The sequence below is a fragment of the Mustelus asterias genome, chromosome 12 (assembly GCF_964213995.1).
Source record: "Mustelus asterias chromosome 12, sMusAst1.hap1.1, whole genome shotgun sequence".
NCBI lineage: Eukaryota > Metazoa > Chordata > Chondrichthyes > Carcharhiniformes > Triakidae > Mustelus > Mustelus asterias.
In genome coordinates, this window is record NC_135812.1 from 107,514,280 (window position 1) to 107,540,248 (window position 25,969).

A 25,969-nucleotide genomic window follows, 5' to 3' on the forward strand; every position below is an offset into this window, starting at 1 on the left:
ACCACAGTGAACACAAATACAAAATACTCAGTTAATACCTCACCCACATCTCTTACGTTCCCCTTTTGTCCTTAATGGGCTCTACTCTTTCCCACAGTGAGTGGTTGGGGTCTGGAATGCCCTGCCTGGGAGTGTGGGGGAGGCAGGATCACTCGAGGCAGTCAAGAGGGCATCAGATGATTATTTGAATGGAAGCAATGTGCAGGGGTACGGGGAAAATGATCCCTGGAATGAAGAGCTTGTCGTATGAGGAACGGTTGAGGACTCTGGGTCTGTACTCGTTGGAGTTTAGAAGGATAAAGGGGGATCTTATTGAAACTTACAGGATACTGTGAGGCCTGGATAGAGTGGACGTGGAGAGGATGTTTCCACTTGTAGGAAAAACTGGAACCAGAGGGCACAACCTCAGACTAAAGGGACGATCCTTTAAAACAGAGATGAGGAGGAATTTCCTCAGCCAGAGAGTGGTGAATCTGCAGAACTCTTTGCCGCAGAAGGCCGTGGAGGTCAGGTCATTGAGTGTCTTTAAGACAGAGATAAATAGGTTCTTGATTAATCAGGGGATCAGGGGTTATGGGGAAAAAGCAGGAGAATGGGGATGAGAAAAATATCAGCCATGATTGAATGGTGGAGCAGACTCGATGGGCCGAGTGGCCTAATTCTGATCCTATGTCTTATGGAAAAGGCAGTGGAACGGCACTAAGTCATGATGCTGGTTTGGAGAACTGGTGCAGACATGATGGGCTGAATGGCCTCCTTCTGCACCATACCAATGCTGTGATTTGGTGATTGTGCTGCAGTGTATGCCATCGTTCTGTGTTTGCAGTTCTCCGTTTATTCAGGATATTCAGTGGCGAGCCAATGGTGTGTTAATATTCAGAGTTCACGTGTGAACCGCGCTTAGTTGTTAATGAGTTCAGCATCAAGGAAGTTCAAACAGCGGGATTATTCCTTCCTTATCCCTCATCTAATTATCTCTTTTTCACCCATTCCCATTTGGAAGCAAACCCTTCAAAGCTCCTCAAACTGACTCGACTGCACAAAGGCCAGGAACTCAATGGAAAGTCAATCTGCAAAGTATCTGCACATCTGAGGCAGCTAAACACTGACTAATTGTTCACAGAACACTTGATATTCATTAAGATTTATATTAAGAATTGCAGTCTGTGAGTTGAAATTGCTGTGTGCATTCTTTTGAGTGGAATGGTTAATAGATTAATGGCTCCTGTATCACAGTCTTGTGTGAATTACAAATGGTGCCTAATCACTCTCGCTTTCCGTAGGTTAATATGAGAAAATCAAAGGTGGAATTCACCTGTTAATAAACCTGGCATCATCTGTTGTTTCTGGTCAATTATTGGAAATGAAGAACTGACTTTTCTGTTTTACTGTTTGTGAAATAAGGAAGTGACGGGGGGTGGGGGGTGGGGGGGGGGTGGGGGGTGGGGGGGGGGCAGGGGGCGGGGGGGAGGTCGGGGGGGTGAATTAAAAACCTTTGTATTTAAATAGGAGTGTAAATGGGCAGTATGGCGGCAGAGTGGTTAGCACTGCTGCCTCACAGCGCCAGGGACCCGGGTTCGATTCCCGGCTCGGGTCATTGTCTGCACAGAGTCTGCACCTTCTCCCCATGTCTGCGTGGGTTTCCTCCGGGTGCTCCGGTTTCCTCCCACACTCCAAAGATGTGCAGGTTAGCTGCACTGGCCATGCTAAATTGCCCCTTAGTGTCCTGGGATGCGTAGGTTAGGAGGATTAATGGGGTAAATATGTGGGGTTACAGGGATAAGGTAGGATCCTAGGTGGGATTGCTGTCAGTGCAGACTCGATGGGCCAAATGGCCTCCTTCTGCACTGTATGGATTCTGTGACTCTAATTCCAAGGGTACATCCTAAAGAGGCTTATTTAAGGCTAGCTGCTTGGCTCCCGTTTCCTCCCACACCCCAAAAATGTGTGGGGTAGGTTGATTGGCCATGCTAAATTGCCCCTTAGTGTCAAGGAGATTAGTGGGGTAAATACGTGGGATTACTGGGATAGGGCCTGGGTGGGATTGTTGTTGGTGCAGGCTTGATGGGCCAAGTGGCCTCCTTCTGCACTGTCGGGATTCTATGATTCTAGGTTGCGAATGTTTCGCTCTCTGGATCTGTGTTATCCTATTCTCCTCTGCAGATTGCACTTGGGAAATTCTTCCATCTCTCTTTAAAAGAGAACATTCAGCTTCACGAATTATTTCTAACTATTTACGGATTAAAAAGGGAAAAATGGAACATTTTGAAAGTTAATTATGAAACTCTTTTCAGACAAAAACCTCTAAATAAATAGAAAAGCAGAGAGGTTACAGTGAAGGTGCAGAGACCATTGGTTAGAGCACTTTGGGAGCGTTGGGTGCAGTTCCGGTCTACATATTATTAAAAGAACAGAGAGAAAGTGGAGAAGGTGATAATCAGGAATGAGAGGTTATATTTATCAGAAAAGAATGAGCAGGTGGGGACTTTGCCCTGTCAGAAAGTAAAGGCCACGGGATAACCGGATAGAAGTGGATGGATACCCTTGATATCAGGAAAGCATTTGATTGAGTGTGGCATCAAGGAGACTAATCAGAACTGGGGTCAACGGGAATCAGGGGAAATTCTCTCCGCTGGTTGGAGTTATACCTGGGAAAAAGGAAGATGGTTCTGGTGGTTTGAGGTCAACCATCTCCGCTCCAGGACATCTCTGCAGGAGGCCCTCAGGGGAGTGTCCTCGACCCAACCATCTTCAGCTGCTTCACCAATCACCTTCCTTCAATCATAAAGTCAGAAGTGGGGATGTTCTCTGATGATTGCACAATGTTCAGCACCGTTCGTGACTCCTCAGATACTGAAGCAGTCCATGTCCCAATGCAGCAAAACCTGGACAATATCCAGGCCTGGGCTGACAAGTAATAAGTAACATTCACGCCACACAAGTGCCAAGTAATGACCATCTCCAACAAGAGAGGATCCAACCATCGCCCCGAGACATTGAATGGTGTTACTATCACTGAAACCCCCACTGTCAATATCCTGGGAGTTACCATTGACCAGAAACTGAACTGCACCAGCCAAATAAACACAGTAGCTACAAGAACAGGTCAGAAGCTAGGGATACTGCGGTGATTAACTCACCTCCTGACTCCCTATTAGGTTAAAATCCTAGAATTCCCTCCCTAACGGCATTGTGGGTCAACCCACAGAACATGGACTGCAGCGATTCAAGAAGGCAGCTCACCACCACCTTCTCAAGGGGCAACTAGGGATGGGCAATAAATGCTGGCCAGCCAGTGACATCCATGTCCCATGAATTAATAAAAAAACTTCCAAGACAGGTACCGCACAGGGTTAGATGCATAGTAAATCACCCTCTACACTGTCCCCATCAAACACTCCCAGGACAGGTACAGCACGGGGTTAGATACAGAGTAAAGCTCCCTCTACACTGTCCCCATCAAACACTCCCAGGACAGGTACAGCACGGGGTTAGATACAGAGTAAATCACCCTCTACACTGTCCCCATCAAACACTCCCAGGACAGGTACAGCACGGGGTTAGATACAGAGTAAAGCTCCCTCTACACTGTCCCCATCAAACACTCCCAGGACAGGGACAGCACAGGATTAGATACAGAGTAAAGCTCCCTCTACACTGTCCCCATCAAACACTCCCAGGACAGGTACAGCACGGGGTTAGATACAGAGTAAAGCTCCCTCTACACTGTCCCCATCAAACACTCCCAGGACAGGGACAGCACAGGATTAGATACAGAGTAAAGCTCCCTCTACACTGTCCCCATCAAACACTCCCAGGACAGGTACAGCACGGGGTTAGATACAGAGTAAAGCTCCCTCTACACTGTCCCCATCAAACACTCCCAGGACAGGTACAGCACGGGGTTAGATACAGAGTAAATCTCCCTCTACACTGTCCCCCATCAAACACTCCCAGGACAGGTACAGCACAGGATTAGATACAGAGTAAAGCTCCCTCTACACTGTCCCCATCAAATACTCCCAGGACAGGTACAGCATGGGGTTAGATACAGAGTAAAGCTCCCTCTACACTGCCCCCATCAAACACTCCCAGGACAGGTACAGCACGGGGTTAGATACTAATGGCGGAATTTTATGACCTCCTAAAATTCTGCCATAGGTCAATGGCCCTTTCCATGGTCCGCCCCTCGCTTGCTCCGATTCCTGTGGCGAGCGGGACGGTAAGATTCTGGCCAGAGTGAACCTATCACAGCTTCCGCCAATCTCCCTCTGACACGGGAATGCGCACTGTGACGGTGAGAGGGTCTTTTCAGTGCATCGAACTGGAGAAGCCCAACATCCCCCACCGCTGCCTTCAGTCTTGCCCCTTCAGGGAAGGAAGGTATGAGCTAAATATTGTTTTTAATTCCTGAATTCTAAGGGCAGCTGTCGCTGTGATGTTACAATTCCTCGCGACGCTTGCTCTGGTATTGAATTTGAGCTCCTAATTTGTCTTGCTTGTGGAGTTGAGGAAGATAAATTTATGAAATAATTAGCTTGTTAAGCAAATCATGCTGATTTGCTGAATTCCTTTTGATAGATTTTTCTAATTGAATCTCTGGTGTCATAATTAACTGTCCGATTCCTTGCTGCTCATTGTCTAGACTCATTCTTTGAAATGGTTACTTGGGTTACGTTCGAGAGGTATTCACCGATTGTCCTATCATAATATCACACCCAGATTCCACACTGAGCCATAGTCCCGATCGTGACTGCGGTGGTTCTGTGTCAGAGCTGTCCAATTGGTCCATTCAGATCCATCCTTTATCCTCGCCCTGCACATTTTCCCCGCTGCGTGTGCGTAAGCACAGTCTGCTCCCAGAATCAAATTACTTTTCATCTAACTTCTGCCTCAGGACTCGCAGCTTAACTCAGCAGTTGTGACAGTGAACATGAGCTAGCCCAAGGAGCCAAACAGTCAAATCAAAGCTTAGCACCACCAAACACAGCAGCTAATGCAGAGACAGCAAATACCAGCCGCGCCAGAGACACCCACACCCAACCCACCATAGCCCACTAACGCCTCTACTTGCTCAGGACGCTAAGGAAACTTGGCATGTCCACTACGAATCTCACCAATACGCCATAGAAAGCATTCTTTCTGGTTGTATCACAGCTTGGTATGGGGCTCCTGCTCTGCCCAAGACCACAAAAAAACTACAAAGGGTTGTGAACGAAGCCCAGTCCATCACACAAACCAGCCTCCCATCCATTGACTCTGTCTACACTTCCCGCTGCCTTGGAAAAGCAGCCAGCATAATTAAGGACCCCACGCACCCCGGACATTCTCTCTTCCACCTTCGTCCATCAGGAAAAAGAAACAGAAGACTGAGGTCACGTACCAACCGACTCAAGAACAGCTTCTTCCCTGCTGCTGTCAGACTTTTGAATGGACCTACCTCGCATTAAGTTGATCTTTCTCTACACCCTAGCTATGACTGTAACACTACATTCTGCACTCTCTCCTTTCCTTCTCTATGAATGGTATGCTTTGTCTGTATAGCGCACAAGAAACAACACTTTTCACTGTATGCTAATACATGTGACAATAATAAATCAAATCAAATCATTGGCTAAGAAAATAAACCACAATGCTTTGCAGCAGGAAGTTAGTAATAGGAACCATGAAGCAAGAAGAATCTCTGCAAGGTCCATCGATACGGAGTCGGGGCCACTGTTCCTCAGACACTGATTTCAGAATGGCGTCCTGAGTTTACAACTTGACCACATTCAATCACCGCTGCACCTGCTCTCACTCACACTAAGTCACAAGTCACTGAGGTGGTGGAGGCTACCTCGCTGAATATGTTTAAAGCGCGGATGGATGGATTCCTGAGCGGTAAGGGAATTAAGAGTTATGGGGATCAGGCGGGTAAGTGGTACTGATCCATGTCAGATCAGCCATGATCTTATTGAATGGCGGGGCAGGCTCGAGGGGCTAGATGGCCTACTCCTGCTCCTATTTCTTATGTTCTTACAAGTACCCACCACCCCCGCTGTACTTGCTCACCAATATTCATTTGATTTGAAAATTCCCTTCCACCTGGGAGTCAGCCGAATGTGGGGCAGGTTGAAGGGACTGAATGGCCTCCTCCTGACCCCGTGAGCACAGCCCACCCGCTCCTGTGTTCACCTCGACAGAATCAGGTTACAGGCAATAAGGACAGAAAATGCTGGATAAACTCAGCGGGTCCTGGCAGTGTCTGCGGAGGGAGAAGCAGAGTTAACGGTTCAGCTCCACATGTCTCTCTTCTTCAGTTACAGACAGGTTTGATATAACTTTGAGATGTTGTTTAGGAGTTAGGATCTGCTAGCTGTTGTGGGTTACCGAGACGCAGCAACACTGGCATCATTGTGTATCTGCTGTTTATTACATCATCTGACATTGAGATTCTCTGACATTCAGAGACAGCGCAGTCCCAGAAACCTTCCCATTGACCAAGTGCCAACCTGATTCAGCAACCGCGGCGAGTAACTCACCTCCTGACTCCCCAGAGCCTGTCCACCATCTACAAGGCACAAGTCAGGAGTGTGATGGAATACTCCCCACTCGCCTGGATGGGTGCGGCTCCAACAACACTCAAGAAGCTCGACACCATCCAGGACAAAGCAGCCCACTTGATTGGCACCACATCCACAAACATCCACTCCCTCCACCACCGACGCTCAGTAGCAGCAGTATGTACTATCTACAAAATGCACTGCAGCAATTCACCAAAGATCCTTCAACAGCACCTTCCAAACCCACGACCACTTCCATCTAGAAGGACAAGGGCAGCAGATACCTGGGAACACCACCCACCTGCAAGTTCTCTCCAAGCCACTCACCATCCTGACTTGCAAATATATCACTGTTCCTTCGCTGGGTCAAAATCCTGGAATTCCCTCCCTAGTGGCATTGTGGGTCAACCCACAGCACATGGACTGCAGTGTTTTAAGAGGCAGCTCACCATCACCTTCTCAACGGCAACTATGGATGGGCAATAAATGCTGGCCAACCAGAGATGCCCGTGTCCCACAAATGAACAAAGAAAAGCTCAAAGAACCAAATCCATTTCCAAAGGACAATAGCAGTTGTTTTTCCCGGGACTGACACACACACCATCCACGTTTGAACACAATAGCCAGAGAGAAAGGATCAGCAATGTGTCTGTCAGACAGAGCAGGCAACAGTTTGCTGCTGGAGTCTCCAGACTAGCTCAGCACCTCACACTCACTGTTCACACAGGGACATTACCGGGGGATCTATTGGGTCAAATATCCATCGGGGGAGGGGGTGGGGGTGGTTACAGGGCTGAGCACACAGTGGGATACAGGGGGAGTGGGATACAGGGGGAGTGGGATACAGGGGGAAGTGGGATACAGGGGGAAGTGGGATACAGGGGGAAGTGGGATACAGGGGGAAGTGGGATACAGGGGGAAGTGGGATACAGGGGGAAGTGGGATACAGGGGGAAGTGGGATACAGGGGGAGTGGGATACAGGGGGAGTGGGATACAGGGGGAGTGGGATACAGGGGGAGTGGGATACAGGGGGAAGTGGGATACAGGGGGAAGTGGGATACAGAGTGTGTGGGATACAGAGTATGTGGGATACAGAAGGAGTGAGATAAAAAGGGAATCTGGGATGCAGGGGGAGTGGGATACAGGGCACGTGGGATACAAGGAGAGTGGGATACAGGGCATGTGTGATACAAGGAGAGTGGGATACATTGAGTGTGCGATATAAGGGGAGTTGGATACAGGGACAGTGGGATACAGGGGAAGTGGGGTATAGGGCAGTGTGTGGGATGTAGGGGGCGTGGGATGCAGGACGTGTTGGATATAGAGGGAGTGGGGTACAGGGCACATTGGATTCAGGGAGAGTGAAATACCGGGTGTGTTGGATACAGGGAGAGTGGGGCACAGGGCATGTTGGATACAGGGAGAGTGGGGCACAGGGCATGTTGGATACAGGGAGAGTGGGGCACAGGGCATGTTGGATACAGGGGGAGTGGGATACAGGGCGTGTTGGGTACAGGGGAGTTGGGTACAGGGTGTGTTGGATACAGGGGGAGTGGGGTACAGGGCGTGTTGGACCCAATGGGAGTGGGATACAGGGCATGTTGGATAATCAGGGGGAGTGGGATACAGGGGAAGTGCGATACAGGCAGTGTGTTGGATATGGGGAGAGTGGGGTACAGGCAGTGTGTGGGATACAGGGGGGAGTGGGGTACATGGCATGTTGGATCGGGGGGAGTGGGGTACAGGCAGTGTATGGGATACAGAGGGGAGTGGGGATTTGGGGGGAGTGGGGTACAGGCAGTGTGTGGGATACAGGGGGAGTGGGGTACAGGGCGTGTTGGATACGGGGGGGAGTGGGGTACAGGCAGTGTGTGGGATACAGGGGGAGTGGGGTACATGGCGTGTTGGATACGAGGGAGTGGGATACGGGGCATGTTGGATACAGGGGGAGTGGGATACAAGGCATGTTGGATACAGGGGGAGTGGGATACAGGGCGTGTTGGGTACAGGGGAGTTGGGTACAGGGTGTGTTGGATATGGGGGGAGTGGGGTACAGGGCGTGTGTGATACGGGGGAGTGGGATACAGGACATGTTGGAAACGGGGGGAGTGGGGTACAGGACGTGTTGGATACAGGGGGAGTGGGATACAGGGCGTGTTGGATACGGGGGAGTGGGGTACAGGACGTGTTGGATACAGGGGGAGTGGGATACAGGGCGTGTTGGATACGGGGGAGTGGGGTACAGGGCGTGTGGGATACAGGGGGAGTGGGATACAGGGCGTGTTGGATACGGGGGAGTGGGGTACAGGACGTGTTGGATACGGGGGGAGTGGGGTACAGGCAGTGTGTGGGGTTGGTTCTCTGCGAGTGCTCTCTGAGGGGATCATGCTACACTCCACTCCTACGAAACCATCCTTTATTCTTGCTGACAGAAATTCCCATTTTAAAACCTGACATCCTGGAAACCTGCCTTCTGGGAAACCTGTCTTGATTCTCAGAATCCGAGAAGCTTGGAACTCCAGAACTTTGCTCCCGGGGAGTGTATGGATGGGTGAAATGTACATTTTATATATTATACACTATATGCTATATATTATAGTTATACATATATATATGTCCCTCTCAGCATCTCCTGGGTTGAGCTGTTGCTGGGAAACTCTCACAGAAACAGTACAAATCCTCCGCAGTGACGTTTGGGGGGGAGGTCGACAGACGCTCTGAGGAAGGTGGAGATTTCTTGCAGCTTTGCCATTAAACACTCAGTGCTGCTCTCTCCCTAACCCCTGGTTATATTGCTGCACACACAGCTCAGTGTCTCTGTTTAACATAGTCTGCTGTCTTAGCTGTGGGGAACAGTCGCGTACACAGAGAATGTATAATTGATGGGGGAAATTAGATGCTGTCACTTTCCGTGGTAAACAGAACATTTCACTGGCCCGAGAGAGATGCAAACAGCATGTCTCTGCCCAACATGCTGGTGTAAGGGGTCAGAGTGAATTGTAACTAAATTTCTCTCGGCACTTGGAGCTTTCACCCAACTCCACTGTAACACCATGTCAGGGAACACCGGCCAACCATTCAGGAACAAACATTTGACTATTCCATTCCATAAAGCTGCTTTTCCCCCAACTCCAAAAATCCCCCAAGGGAGAGTCAGCAGAAACTGAGCGATCCCTAATGAGAACGTCCCCTGCATTCAAAACAAAATACAGGCTGGTACAGGACTGAGGGAGTGCCGCACTGTCAGAGGGTCAGTGCTGAGGGAGTGCCGCACTGTCAGAGGGTCAGTGCTGAGGGAGTGCCGCACTGTCAGAGGGTCAGTACTGAGGGAGTGCCGCACTGTCAGAGGGTCAGTGCTGAGGGAGTGCCGCACTGTCAGAGGGTCAGTGCTGAGGGAGTGCCGCACTGTCAGAGGGTCAGTGCTGAGGGAGTGCCGCACTGTCAGAGGGTCAGTGCTGAGGGAGTGTCGCACTGTCAGAGGGTCAGTGCTGAGGGAGTGCCGCACTGTCAGAGGGTCAGTGCTGAGGGAGTGCCGCACTGTCAGAGGGTCAGTACTGAGGGAGTGCTGCACTGTCAGAGGGTCAGTGCTGAGGGAGTGCCGCACTGTCAGAGGGTCAGTACTGAGGGAGTGCCGCACTGTCAGAGGGTCAGTGCTGAGGGAGTGCCGCACTGTCAGAGGGTCAGTACTGAGGGAGTGCCGCACTGTCAGAGGGTCAGTGCTGAGGGAGTGCCGCACTGTCAGAGGGTCAGTGCTGAGGGAGTGCCGCACTGTCAGAGGGTCAGTGCTGAGGGAGTGCCGCACTGTCAGAGGGTCAGTGCTGAGGGAGTGCCGCACTGTCAGAGGGTCAGTACTGAGGGAGTGCTGCACTGTCAGAGGGTCAGTACTGAGGGAGTGCCGCACTGTCAGAGGGTCAGTACTGAGGGAGTGCCGCACTGTCAGAGGGTCAGTGCTGAGGGAGTGCCTCACTGTCAGACGGTCAGTGCTGAGGGAGTGCCTCACTGTCAGAGGGTCAGTGCTGAGGGAGTGCCGCACTGTCAGAGGGTCAATACTGAGGGAGTGCCACACTGTCAGAGGGTCAGTGCTGAGGGAGTGCCTCACTGTCAGACGGTCAGTGCTGAGGGAGTGCCTCACTGTCAGAGGGTCAGTGCTGAGGGAGTGCCGCACTGTCAGAGGGTCAGTACTGAGGGAGTGCCGCACTGTCAGAGGGTCAGTGCTGAGGGAGTGCCTCACTGTCAGACGGTCAGTGCTGAGGGAGTGCCTCACTGTCAGAGGGTCAGTGCTGAGGGAGTGCCGCACTGTCAGAGGGTCAATACTGAGGGAGTGCCACACTGTCAGGAGTCAGTGCTGAGGGAGTGCCGCACTGTCAGAGGGTCAGTGCTGAGGGAGTGCCGCACTGTCAGAGGGTCAGTACTGAGGGAATGCCGCACTGTCAGAGGGTCAGTGCTGAGGGAGTGCCGCACTGTCAGAGGGTCAGTACTGAGGGAGTGCCGCACAGTCAGAGGGTCAGTACTGAGGGAGTGCTGCACTGTCAGAGGGTCAGTGCTGAGGGAGTGCCGCACTGTCAGAGGGTCAGTGCTGAGGGAGTGCCGCACTGTCAGAGGGTCAGTGCTGAGGGAGTGCCGCACTGTCAGAGGGTCAGTACTGAGGGAGTGCTGCACTGTCAGAGTGTCAGTACTGAGGGAGTGCCGCACTGTTAGAGGGTCAGTGCTGAGGGAGTGCTGCACTGTCAGAGTGTCAGTACTGAGGGAATGCTGCACTGTCAGAGGGTCAGTACTGAGGGAGCGCCGCACTGTCAGAGGGTCAGTACTGAGGGAGTGCCGCACTGTCAGAGGGTCAGTGCTGAGGGAGTGCCGCACTGTCAGAGGGTCAGTGCTGAGGGAGTGCCGCACTGTCAGAGGGTCAGTGCTGAGGGAGTGCCGCACTGTCAGAGGGTCAGTGCTGAGGGAGTGCCGCACTTTCAGAGGGTCAGTACTGAGGGAGTGCCGCACTGTCAGAGGGTCAGTGCTGAGGGAGTGCCGCACTTTCAGAGGTACCATATTTCAGTTGAGAATTGAAAGCGAAGTCTTGTCTATTCTGTCAGGTGGGTGTAAAGGTTCCGCTGGGCACCATTGTGAAGGAGAGCAGGGGGACCGGGGCCGATATTAATCTCTGCATCGGCGTCAGCGCTGATCTGGGTCATTATTGGATGGTTTTTTGTGGGATCTTGCTAATTGGCTGTTGTGATTTCTGCCGTCAAACAGGGACCTTGACCGAAACGTTACGGCTGTCCAGGCTAGCGGGGTTTTCCCTTCCCGCCGCTGTGAGTGGAGATTTGCCTGGCCGCCAAATTCTCCAGCCTCGCTGCAGCGGGAGCAGGATGTGAACCGGTGGGAAGGTCACGCCACACACCTCAACTCGGGACTATGAAATGTTTTGGACAGTTCTGATCTTGTGAAAGGCGCAACAGGAATGCAAATCTGTCTTTTGAGAATTGTGACGATGAACGGGACGAGGTTAATTTTCTCAGAGAATAGAGATTATGAAAGCAGTGCAGTTATCCAGGATTAGAAACGAGGAGTGAAGGACTGAATTATTCCATTTCACTCACCACCTGCTCCAGTTAAAGGCGGAAATGAAAGGGTTTCATTCCTATGGAGTTTGGGCTCACTTCCCAAATTGTGCTCCAAACCGCGTCATCGCATCTTTTATAGCCCTGGTTTCATGATTTATCTGAAAGACAGCACCTCTGCTAATGTCGCACCCCGTCAGTACTGCACTGACATTTTGTGCTCTGCTTCCTGCAGAGTGGGACCTGAACTCACACCTCCCGACTCAGGACTGGGAAAGGAAGACACTGAGAGCCAGCCAGTGACAAGCGACAGGGGCTGGCATTGAGACACTGTGGGCTGGATGGAATCGAAGGAAGGCCTCATCACTCCCTATAACTTGGCACGGACACTGAGAGATACACAAAGCATCAGCACAGTAGCACTCAGTACTCTTAGTGCTGGACTTGCCTGAATTACAGCATCCAGTCCCTTTCCATTCAATAATACACTCTGACAGAATCTGGAGCTTGCACTGAACCCACTACACTGAGCATTAACTTACAGAAATCAATCGCGGAGACATAAACCACCACTTAAGACACTTCCATCCAGGGTCGATGGAGAATACACTGTCACAATCTGCCCACTCTCTGTACTGAGACCCAGATAGGATTTCAGCTGATTATTCCATCCCAGTTAAAGTCTCGAACTCAACGATTCAACTCATTGATCCTGGGCACCGTTAGACCTGAAAATCTGCAACCGATACACTTTTCTTCCCTTTCTAACGTCAAGGCAGAGATTGGGCACCCAGAGTTACAGACACGGACCAGGAAAGAACATTCCAGAACTGGCTGCCTTCTTACTTGGGGTGGCACGGTGGCACTCACAGTGCCAGGGACCTGGGTTCGATTCCCGGCTTGGGTCACTGTCTGTGTGGAGTCTGCACATTCTCCCCGTGTCTGCGTGGGTTTCCTCCGGGTGTTCCGGTTTCCTCCAACACTCCAAAGGTGTGCAGGCTAGGTGGATTAACCCTGGGAAATGTGGCAGTTACAGGGATAGGGTGAAGGATGGGCCTGTGTGAGATACTCTGTCAGAGAGTCTGTGCAGACTCGATGGGCCAAATGGCCTTTTATAGAAACATACAAAGTAGAAGCAGGAGGAGGCCATTCGGCCCTTCGAGCCTGCTCCGCAATTCATCTTCATCATGGCTGATCATCAAATTCAATATCCAGATTCCCCCCCTCCCCCCATATCCCTCGATCCCTTTAGCCCCAAGAACTATATCTAATTTCTTCTTGAAATCAGACAATGTTTTGGCCTCAACTACTTTCTGTGGGAGTGAATTCCACACATTCACCACTCTCTGGGTGAAGAAATTACTCCTCACCTCAGTTCTAAAAGGTAATCCTCAAACTATGACCCCTCGTTCTGGACTCCCCACCATTTTCTGTGCTGTAGGGGTTCTATGATATGGAGTTCCTCATTCTGGACTGGATTACCAGCCTCAGGGTAGGTCGCAGTAGTTGGGGGATTGCCCAGCTTGGCACTCCCAACACCCTCCCATCCAGAGAAAGTGGACGCAAAGACAGTATTTTTGTTCCATGCTAAATTGCCCCTTCGTATCAGGGGAACTAGCAGGGTAAATACGGGGAAGGGGCTGGGTGGGATTGTGCTCGGTGCGGGGGTGAGTGTGTCGGGCGCTAACTGGAATCGGGTCCACTACCCCCAGAAACAGTTCAAAGGCAGCCACAGGGTCTACCAGGTGCCTACCTCAGTGCTCTGGGATTCTATCCCAGTTATTTTAAAAACAATATGGCCCTATAGCCCTCACCCCTCACACCCCCTCATCCCACATACTCCCCATGCCATTTCCATGCCATTTAATACCCACTTCTAACCCCCATGATCCACCATGCCCTCTATAACAAACTATGGCTGTCCGTGCCCATTCACTCACGATACACTTTGCATAGAAAGAATTAACACTATAGTGACAAGAGAATGTGTCAAAAAAGTTTCCAAAAAACATTATTCATTTAGAACTTCCCGCGCTCTCAAAAAAAAACTTTCCTCCCAGGCCAATAAAATGTTATTCAACCAGACCCTAGATATTGCAAGTGCTTGAAACCTCTTTATCTTGTGTAAATAAACATTGTGTAATTGACAGCACAGATCTGAGAGCCTGGGTTATCAATGAAGCACCTTTGTTTCCTGGGGCTCAGCTGTTTTAACACTCTAATGGATGTCTAGGCTTTCAGCCAAGAATACATAATCAGGCTTCTTTGCCATCCCAGGCACCTATTAGAGTGTTGGAGCAGCTGCACCTCAGGGGCTTGCGAGCTGAGCCAGCACACACCCTAAATTGTGCTGGTGAAAACTGGGGACTCCTGGAGTGCAGTCAAGAATTCCAGAATCATGTCCCAGCCTCTACAGAGTCTCCTCAGTCCCTTCTCAACTCCTTCTCATGAGGAGTTTAAGAAGTTTTAGAGGCAGCTAGATAAACAAATGCAGGTGAAAGAAATACCTATCCAGCACATCTTTGGATTGTGGGAGGAAACCGGAGCACCCGGAGGAAACCCACGCAGACACGGGGAGAGGGTGCAGTCTCCACACTGCCCAGAGGCCGCAATTGAACCCAGGGGCAGCCATTTGGTAAAAGCATGTCGTCGGAAATAAAGTTTGAAAAACGCTAGTGTAGAGGGATGAATGTTGGTCAAGGGTCCAGGGATTTCCTATTGTCCTACGATATAGAACCATGGGATCTTTTACATCAGCTGGAGAAGGTAGACGTTAGTAATTCCCGAGAAATATTCATTTACAGTGGGACAATTTCAACATGAAGATCAACCCAAAAGACAGCAGACCTGATGAGTCTGGCGTTGTGTTATTAGCTTGCAGTAATTTTAATAAATATATGAAGACTGTTGGCTTTGTAACCCTTAGATAACCCTTGTAACATCTAGATAACAAAGACATCTATGTCAGACTCCTATCTATTGATTACAGCTCAGCCTTTAACACCATTATCCCCACGAAACTCATCTCCAATCTCCGTGGCTCCTCCCTCTGCGACTGGATCCTGAACTTCCTAACTCACAGACCATAATCAATAAGGATAGGCAACAACACCTCCTCCACGATCATCCTCAACACCGGTGCCCCACAAGGCTGTGTTCTCAGCCCCCTACTATACTCCTTATACACCTATGACTGTGTGGCCAAATTCCCCTCCAATTCGATTTTCAAGTTTGCTGATGACACCACCGTAATTGGTCGGATCTCAAACAAAGACGAGACAGAGTACAGGAATGAGATAGAGAATCTGGTGAACTGGTGCGGCAACAATAATCTCTCCCTCAATGTCAACAAAATGAAGGAGATTGTCATCGACTTCAGGAAGCGTAAAGGAGAACATGCCCCTGTCTACATCAATGGGGACAAAGTAGAAATGGTCGAGAGCTTCAAGTTTTTAGGTGTCCAGATCACCAACAACCTGTCCTGGTCCCCCCATGCCGACACTATCGTTAAGAAAGCCCCACCAACGCCTCTACTTTCTCAGAAGACTAAGGGAATTTGGCATGTCAGCTGTGACTCTCACCAACTTTCACAGATGCACCAAAGAAAGCATTCTTTCTGGTTGTATCACAGCTTGGTATGGCTCCTGCTCTGCCCAAGACCGCAAGGAACTACAAAAGGTTGCGAATGAAGCCCAATCCATCATGCAAACCAACTTCCCATCCATCAACCACTAGTCTACACTTCCCACTGCCTCGGCAAAGCAGCCAGCATAATTAAGGATCTCACACACCCCGGATATTCTTGCTTCCACCTTCTGCTGGGAAAAAGATACAAAAGTCTTAGGTCACATATCAACTGACTCAAGAACAGCTTCTTCCCTACTGTCATCAGACTTTTGAATGGACCTCCCTCACATTAAGTCTTTCTCTGCACCCTAGCTATGACTGTAACACAACATTCTGCGCTGTCTCCTTTCAGAAGATCATAAGAACAGAAGAACTGGGAGCAGGAGTAGGCCATCTGGCCCCTCGAGCCTGCTCCACCATTCAATAAGATCATGGCTGATCTTTTTGTGGACTCAGCTCCACTTACCCGCCCGCTCACCATAACCCTTAATTCCTTTACTGTTCAAAAATTTATCTATCCTTGCCTTAAAAATATCCAATGAGGGAGCCTCAACTGCTTCACTGGGCAGGGAATTCCACAGATTCACAACCCTTTGTGTGAAGAAGTTCCTCCTCAACTCAGTCCTAAATCTGCTTCCCCTTATTTTGAGGCCATGGCCTCTAGTTCTAGTTTCACCCGCCAGTGGAAACAACCTCCCTGCTTCTATCTTATCTATTCCCTTCATAATCTTATATGTTTCTATAAAATCTCCCCTCATTCTTCTGAATTCCAATGAGTACAGCCCCAGTCTACTCAGTCTCTCCTCATAAGTCAACCCTCTCAACTCCGGAATCAACCTCGTGAATCTCCTCTGCACCCCCTCCAGTGCCAGTATATCCTTTCTCAAGTAATCCTTCTCTATGAACGGTATGCTTTGTCTGTATAGCGTGCAGGAAACAATATTTTTCACTGCATGCCAATGCATGTGACAGTAATACATCAAATCAAACCTTAATGGGACTCAGTCTAACATACTCTTTTCTGCTGCATCTTCCCCAGTGAAGCCTCTGCTTAAATTTCAACATTCTCTGACACCCCTGGGAACCCAATGTTTCAGAATCCGAGCCATTGAGAATATTTCTTCTGCAGTCTGATGGGAAATCTAGCCTATTTTCACTCGCTTTGGTGTCGCCCTTCTTTCTCTCTCCAAGTTCCAGCTGCTCTTGTCTCCATGTTCTCTTACATCGATAAGCACTGCGATGCCTTCACGAGTCTAGATACCCAGTTCTCCTCTCACCTGTGGGGGATAAGGCACTCTGATTGGGATAGCTGTTTTCTGGACACTGTTGAAGGGAATTTAACCGAGTCGACATTCAGGAACACCTGCTTTGGAGCCGGCGATCGTTTGTGATGTTTGTGACAAGTCCTTGTTTTTATCAAATGAGTTCTGATTGGTGCCCTCTGAACACAGTGCATTATCTCCGTGTGAAGCGGGTCGCTGACATTGTGCTGATCGATTCACCGTTCCCGGGAACCTTTGTAACACTCTGATGTTCCTTGAAGCTGGAATTCTTTTCAAACTCTGGTCTTCAGTGGATCAAACTTCATTCCTGATGCACTCACAAGGTGACCCACAGCAGATTGCTGGTTGTGAAATCTCCCACTTGCTGTTGAATGTCAATCCTGCCTCCTGTCGCTTTCCCGCTCTCACACTCGGTTAGGATGGATGCATTTATCAACACGTCCTCCATACGGCAAACACCTCTGCATCAGCCTCCTCAAAGACTTGACAGAGTTCTTCCAATGCTCTCTGGTGCTGATGTTATTCCAAAGGGTGACCTGTTAAATCAGAATCTTCTTCCAGTGGTATTGGCCAGAATCCACTGTTAGTGTCTAACTCAGAGAACACTTCCTGGATGTAACTACTGATCTACTGATACTATTGGATGGACATCATCACCATGCTGTGGACTATGGCATGGTGGCACAGTGGTAGCACTGCTGCCTCACAGCGCCAGGGACCCAAGTTCAATTCCAGTCTCGGGACACTGTCTGTGTGGAGTTTGCACGTTCTCCCCGTGTCTGCGTGGGTTTCCTCCGGGTGCTCCGGTTTCCTCCCACATTCCAAAGATGTGCAGGTTAGGTTGATTGGCCATGCTAAATTGATCCTAGTGTCAGGGGGTTTAGCAGGGTAAATATGTGGGGTTACGGGAATAGGACCTGGGTGGGATTGTGGTCGGTGCAGACTCGATGGGCCGAATGGCCTCCTTCAGCGCTGTAGTGATTCTATGATTCTCACAACTTCACTGAATTGTGAGAGAACAACACATCTTCTGATGGGATTGTTTATCGTTGGAATTGCGACCATTCCTGAGAACCACCTCTACTGTGAGTGAAATAACTCTTCATCTGATCATTGAGTCAATCTCTTTCTTTATCTTTGGATGTGAAGGCTGTGGGACGTTTCTGGGTGACTATCGTGTACTGGTTCCACTCTGGCCCCAATGTTATACAATTCACTCTTCAAAGGCTTCCCAATTCCGGAGACAGCTTTGGGAGATTCTGTTCTGTCTCCTGATTGACCTTCGCCGTGACCTTCACTGTGACCTTCGTCATGACCTTCACCGTGACCTTTGCCATTCGTTATGGCATCTGTTTCGTGAATTAGATTCAGTACTGCTTAAGGAAGTGAATAACTCTGACCTTGAATTACTGTAATTACTTTGACTCTGTGCTTTGAAGTAGCTGTCTGCTCTTCCAAAATCTTCAGCTCCGTTCCTCCCAGTCTGTGGAGATGTTTGAACCCAGAGATCAGTGTCAGAAAGAACCAGCAACAGTGAAGGAATGGCGATATATTTCCAAGTCAGGATGGTGAGTGACTTGGAGGGGAACTTGCAGGTGCTGGTGCTTCCATGTATCTGCTGCTCTTGTCCTTCTTGATGCTAGAGGTCATGGGTTTGGAAAACACTGCCTAAAGAACCTTGATGAGTTCCTGCAGTGCATCTTGTAGATGGTACACACGACTGCCACTGTTCATCAGTGGTGGAGGATATGAATGTTTATGGATGTGGTGCCAATCAAGCAGGGCTGCTTTGTCCTGGATGGTGTCGAGCTTCTTGAGTGTTGTTGGAGCTGCACCCATCCAGGCAAGTGGGGAGTATTCCATCAAACTCCTGACTTGTGCCTTGTATATGGTGGCCAGGCTTTGGGGAGTCAGGAGGTGAGTTACTCACCGTAGGATTCCTAGCCTTAGTGTGTTTTTCAGTGCACAGTGCAGTTTTACTTGGAGCTGGTACTTGGTCACTGCCCTTGTCCCCTTTGACACGGCGCTCTTGGCAAGTTTCCCGGGCAGCAGCAGGCACACGGCGGTCTGGATCTCCCGGGAGATAATGGCGCTGTGCTTGTTGTAATGGACCTGGCGGGAAGCCTCAACCTAAAGCGCTTGGAGATGTCATTGACAAACAAGATCATGATGCTCATGGCCTTGGAGGAGATGCTGGTGTCGGAGTGAACCTGCTTCATCACTTTGTAGATGTAGATTGCCACAGAACCAAAGTGTGTTGGACACAACAGACTCTCCAACCCCAAAGATATGCAGAAACAAGAACACGTCAAGATTTAAACAAGGGTCGACAAAGTATCCGATGAGGATGAAAATTTTCAAGATGATACTGGACTAGGAAAGATCCAAGAACTTAAGCTAGGCGTCCTATCCTAATCTAAAGTTGGACAGACAAGAAGGCGACACGGTAGCACAGTGCTTAGCACTGCTGCCTCACAGTGTCAGGGATCTGAGTCCGATTCTCGGTTTGGGTGTCTGTCTGTAAGTGTGTAGTTTGCATGTTCTCCCTGTGTCTGCGTGGGTTTCCTCCGGGTGCTCCGGTTTCCTCCCACAATGCAAAGGTGTGCGGGTTAGATGCATTGGCCATGCTAAATTGCCCCTCAGTGTCCCGAGATGCATCGGTTAGAGGGATTAGCGGGGTAAATATGTGGGTTACAGGGTTGGGCCTGGGTGGGATTGTTGTTGGTGCAGGCTTGAAGGGCTGAATGGCCTCCTTCTGCACTGTAGGGATTCGATGATCCTATGATTCTAAGTAAAGATGGAAGTGGATATGGGAGCTGCTGTATCACTTGTCCCAGAAAACACACACATTCTGAATCTTAAACACTAACTAAAACCTTCAAACAAAATCCTTGAACTCATACCGAGAAAGTATTTCCACTGACGGGATACATCATGGTTCAAGTAGAAGCTAATGATCTATCAGCAGAATTTTCTCTGCTCACAGTAAAGGGAAATTCTCCTGCACTCTCTGGAAGAGCACACGATGTGTTCAAGAGGTGTAGGTCAGGTGCATTAGCATTGGGGTCACAGGGAGGGGACTTCCTGGGAGGGATGTTCTTTCGGAGGGTTGGTGCAGAATTGATGGGCTGGATGGCCTCTTCCTGTACTGTAGGGATTCTATTCTAGTCTAAGAGCACAGTTACACAAAATCAAGCTCAACTGGGGAGCAATGAACCAATTGGTTGACAGGAGGAAAACGCTACCAAAGCTTCTGGAGAAATTTTGGAAGGTTTGCGAATACCCTCGGATTTTTGAGCTTTGACAAAGGGTCACCTGGACTCGAAACGTCAGCTCTTTTCTCTCCTTACAGACCTGCTGAGATTTTCCAGCATTTTCTCTTTTGGTTTCAGATTCGCAGTAATTTGCTTTGACCCTCGGATCTGTGACTGAAGTGGGGACAAAGTTCAAGATCAAACCCACAGCAAACTAAAATGTTTCAAGGCAAGAACTGTGTCCTATGCCATTAAACTGAAGGGAGAAGCGAAACTATAGAAATTAGTCAAGGATGGGACCTGTAATGATAAGCAAATGGGCAACTCTATTCTTCCCAGTTATTAAATCTGATGGCTCTGTAGGAATCTGTGGGGACTTTAAGACAACAATAAGTCCATGTGTGCCGTTGGCCACACCTCTTACCATGAATCAAGGAGCTATCTGTAGGATTGGCTGATGATCAGTAGTTCAGCACTTGCCCAAGGATACCTCCTCCACGTGAAGATGGCAACTGAGTTGTAATCACTGCTAACGATTGTTACCCTCAAGGGATTATTCTGAAAGAAGCGCCAACTGTTCGGAATGACATCGGCACCGCCCATATCCCAGAATTCAATGAACCAAATCTTAAGTGGCCTCACTGGAGTCCAGTGTTGTTTGATGACATTCTAATCACAGGCAGAACTGAACAGGAACACTTACACAGCTCAGAGCAAACACTGGAGCATCTAGCGAAATACAACCTCCACATGAAGAACGAAAAATGAGAATTCTTCAAATCATCAGTTATCTAGGTCACATAATAGACAAGGATAACCGCCACAAAGAAGCTAAGAAAATGACCAAGACCACAGAATGTCTCACAGTTGTGATCATTTTTAAGGGACGTTCACCCCAAAACCTTACTACAACCTTATTAAAGCCTATAATTGTGTGCAAACCAACAATGGAATTGGATGAAGGAGTGTGAAATGAAATACCCCACGCACCCCGGACATTCTCTCTTCCACCTTCTTCCGTCGGGAAAAAGGTACAAAAGTCTGAGGTCACGTACCAACCGACTCAAGAACAGCTTCTTCCCTGCTGCTGTCAGACTTTTGAATGGACCTACCTTGCATTAAGTTGATCTTTCTCTACACCCTCGCTATGACTGTAACACTACATTCTGCACTCTCTCATTTCCTTCTCTATGAACGGTATGTTTTGTCTGTATAGCGCGCAAGAAACAATACTTTTCACTGTATGTTAATACATGTGACAATAATAAATCAAATCAAATCAAAGAAAGTGTGTACAAAGGAGTTAAAGACGGGATGGGATTTCCCACTGCCGGGAAACCCACGCGAGAGTTTGCGTTGCTGACAGGACTGGCGTGTGAATGGCCAGAGAATTCCTCCCTAGATTTCTCCCGGGTAGAGAAAGCCCCAATGACATTGTCTCAGGTGCAAAGGGACACGAGGAATGAGCCGGTAACGGGAAGGGTAGAATAGTACAGCACAGGAAACAGGCCCTTCGGCCCTCCAATAATGGACAAAGAGGAACATCACTGCACAAACAATAGAAGAATCTTCAATTCAGACCTCATATAATGAGAGAACTTCAACTGTCCAAAATGCACTATTTCTCTGGGCGAATCAGTGTGATCATCACTCCATTCTCACGCAGCTGAATCCTGGATCAACTGCACAAAGGTCACCCAGGGTTAGTGTGGATGAGAGAGTGTAGATGACACAGCGACTTCTGATGGCCAGGACTTGACTCACAAACAGAAGAAGTGGGGCAATGCTAGTCATGTGCTAGAATACAGAATAATCCACCTCTACAACTATTTCCCCTGCGGGATTGGGCCACACATCCTTGGCAGGGGATACATATGGACTTTGCTGGACCCATTGAAGGCTACACATGTCTTATCCTATTGGCCGCACATTCAAAATGTCCCAAAGCCAGGATGATGAAATCCATCAGGATGGAAAGAGCCAGTCGAGGAGTCGGATAGGTTACTCACAAGATTTGGACAGCACGAGCAGCGATAATGGGACACAATTCACATCCCGGGAATTTGTGGATTACCTTAAACACAATGGTGGACAACATACAAGGACAGCCCCATGTCATCCGTCCACTAATGGATTGGTGCAGAGTCTAGTACAGTCACTGAAACTTATCCTCAAAGCATCAAGAGATGAAGATTCGCTATCCTGGAGAGTAAACAACTTTCTCATGTCCAATCAGAGCAGGACTTGTCGCCACACAGAATTCACCGGCAATGTTGTCCCCGAGATGGAAACTGGGAACTAAATTTGATTTACTCACTGCCCGACACTACAATAGAGCAACAACAGCCAACACAAGTTACTCGCTGTGAACAAACATCAAAACTGAGGCATTTTAAACACGGAGAAAGAGATTTAGTGAGAAACTCCTCAATGGGGGGAGTTTTCCCGTCCTGTCCGCAATGGGAATCATAGCAGGAGAAGTGGCGGGGGTGGCGGGGGGGGGGGGGGGAGGGGGAGGTGGGGGGCAGCGGCGAGCGGACCGTGCAAAGGTCCCTTGACCTCAGGCTGGATTTTCCAGTTCTGGAGTGAGCGTGGCTGGAAAGTCCCATCCCCACAAGTGTGAAGTGGGTGCCTGCAACTATTCTAGCCGAGACAGGGCTGATTTCTTACACAGGGCAACTGGATGGTGAGAGAATATGGTGGAGACACACACACAGATCAAATCCTCACTGCAAAGAGTGAATTAGCGGAGACACGATCAGAAAGGCTCACGTCAGACACCCAAGATAGTGAAATCCCTAAACCGAGGATTACCACAGAACCAAGGTGAGATTCTACTCCAGTAGAACAGCCATATTGGCTGGAAGCTGACAACGAAACAACTTCACACGGTGAGGTATCTGGTAATAATGGGGACTATCGAGGATGCCAAAGATCAGACTCCAGAATGTCCCACCTTACCAAAACAAAATCACATCCACCAAAAAGACTGATATTAATTGTACATTTGTAGATAATACTTGGTAATGTAACTGATGTTCATAGTGGGTAATCGTTAATGTTTAAAAGCTTGTTGTCGCACTGATGAAGTAAAGGGGGAGGGATGGCATTTATTGTAAAGCAATGCATCTCTATGATTGGTCAATGTGCTGTGAGGTCACCAGAGGTGTTTACGAGGTTCTATCTCCTCTTCCACCTTGGGCTGTGAGGCAGGAACGCCAATCTCAGTGAACTCCGGCTCTTTGGTGAAGTATTTGACAGTGTGACGACCTGTTCTTTTGTTCTTTGCAGTAGAAGGGGCGAAAGCCCCAAAAACGTAACAGTTGTAAAACACACTTACCTGGGACAAAGCTTCCCTGCACCACCTCTTTGTACGCCCACCATCCTTCGTTGACTTTGTGAGAGTTCTGCTGAGCTAAAAGGTGAAACAGAATCAAACCGGATTAGTCCAAATGCAAAACTCGGAGTGAACTGGAAATCTCAAACTAAAAACAGAAAATACTCGGCAGGTCAGGCAGCGTCTGCGGAGGGAAACTCAGAGTTCTGGGAAAGAAACATCCACCTGGAAATTCACTGGGTTTTTCTACACCGGAAGAGTTTTAACAACACCAGGTCAAAGTCCAACAGGTTTATTTGGTAGCAAATGCCATTAGCTTTCGGAGCGCTGCTCCTTCATCAGATGGACTCCATCTACGAAGGAGCAGCGCTCCGAAAGCTAATGGTATTTGCTACCAAATAAACCTGTTGGACTGTAACCTGGAGTTGTTAAAACTATTACTGTGTTTACCCCAGTCCAACGCCGGCATCTCCACATCATGACTTTTTCTACACCGACACTGCCTGACCTGCCGAGTGTTTTTAACTCTCAATTCCAGGGCGAGCACCTGGCAAAGCTGAGAACAACACCATGTACAACGCGTTGTGATTTTTTATTTATTAGTGTCACAAGTAGGCTTACATAACACTGCAATGAAGTTACTGTGAAAATCCCCGAGTCACCACACTCCGGCACATGTTCGGGTACACTGAGGGAGAATTTAGCATGGCCAATCCACTTAACCGGCATGTCTTTTGGACTGTGGGAGGAAACCGGAGCACCCGGAGGAAACCCACGCAGACACGGGGAGAATGGGCAGACTCCGCACAGACAGTGACCCAAGCCGGGAATCGAACCCAGGACCCTGGAGCTGTGAGGCAGCAGTGCTGACCACTGGGTGTACACATTACACTATACATCATTTCAGATGACAGTGTATCACTCAGTAGCGCATTCTGTGTACAGAGTACAGCGGTATACAATCTAGTATGACGTTGTGTGTGATGAGCATACATTGCAGAGCGAAGCAGGTCAGGGTTAAAATTCTCTGTGTTCAGCAATTTCTAACATGAGGCAATGTCCAGGACATTATGCCATTGAAGAGGATGCATTGCAGTACTCAGCCTGCTAAAGATCAGAGCACCTTACAGCACACAGTACTGTATCACACTGTACACCATTTTATTGTCAAGCATATTAGCCCGGTACACACTGCGATGCACAGCACATGGACAAAAAACATTGTGACGGTGTACAGGGGATTATCCAATCCGATCAGAAACTATAAAAGATAAATACTTGAAGGGCGAGGGGAGTGGGGAAACATCCCTGAGTGATGGGAAAAGACAAGGGAATTGGAAGCAATCGCCGAGTGGCATTATCGCTAGATTATTAATCCAGAAACTCAGCTAATGTTCTGGGGACCCGGGTTCGAATCCCGCCAAGGCAGATAGTAGAATTTGAATTCAATAAAATAAATCTGGAATTAAGAATCTACTGATGACCATGAAACCATTGTCGATTGTTGGAAAAACCCATCTGGTTCACTAATGTCCTTCAGGGAAGGAAATCTGCTGTCCTTACCCGGGCTGGCCGACATGTGACTCCAGAGCCACAGCAATGTGGTTGACTCTCAAAGAACAAAGAACAAAGAAAATTACAGCACAGGAACAGGCCCTTCGGCCCTCCAAGCCTGCACCGACCATGCTGCCCAACTGAACTAAAACCCCTAACTCTTCCGGGGACCATATCCCTCTATTCCCATCCTATTCATGTATTTGTCAAGATGCCCCTTCAAAGTCACTACCGTATCCGCTTCCACTACCTCCCCTGGCAACGAGTTCCAGGCACCCACCACCCTCTGTGTAAAACATCTGTCTCGTACATCTCCTTTAAACCTTGCCCCTCGCACCTTAAACCTGTGCCCCCTAGTAATTGACTCTTCCACCCTGGGAAAAAGCTTCTGACTATCCACACTGTCCATGCCTCTCATAATCTTGTAGACTTCTATCAGGTCTCCCCTCAACCTCCGTCGCTCCAGTGAGAACAAACCAAGTTTCTACAACCTCTCCTCACAGCTAATGCCCTCCATAACCAGGCAACATCCTGGTAAATCTTTTCTGTACCCTCTCCAAAGCCTCCACATCCTCCTGGTAGTGTGGCGATCAGAATTGAACACTAGATTCCCAGTGCGGCCTAACTAATGTTCTATAAAGCTGCTCAACTGCCCTCTGAAATGGCCTAGCAAGCCGCTCAGTTTAAGGGTCACTCTGGATGGGTAATAAATGCTGTCCCAGTCGGCAATGCCCATGTCCCACGGATGCACAAAGAAAAATACAGAATTCGATGGGCTGAATAGCCTCTCTCTGCTGCATTCAGTGATTCTGTGAATGTGTA

General features: G+C 49.0%; 1 protein-coding gene across 2 annotated transcripts in view; it reads right to left on the minus strand.

The window, feature by feature from the left end:
- Positions 1-25,969, minus strand: part of LOC144501810 (carbonic anhydrase-related protein 10) — a 448,509-nt gene that overhangs the window by 347,460 nt on the left and 75,080 nt on the right. For both annotated transcript variants that reach the window (XM_078225854.1, XM_078225855.1), the window contains exon 2: positions 23,597-23,671. In XM_078225854.1, coding sequence (XP_078081980.1) covers positions 23,597-23,671 — 75 coding nt within the window. The remainder of the gene's footprint in view (positions 1-23,596; positions 23,672-25,969) is intronic.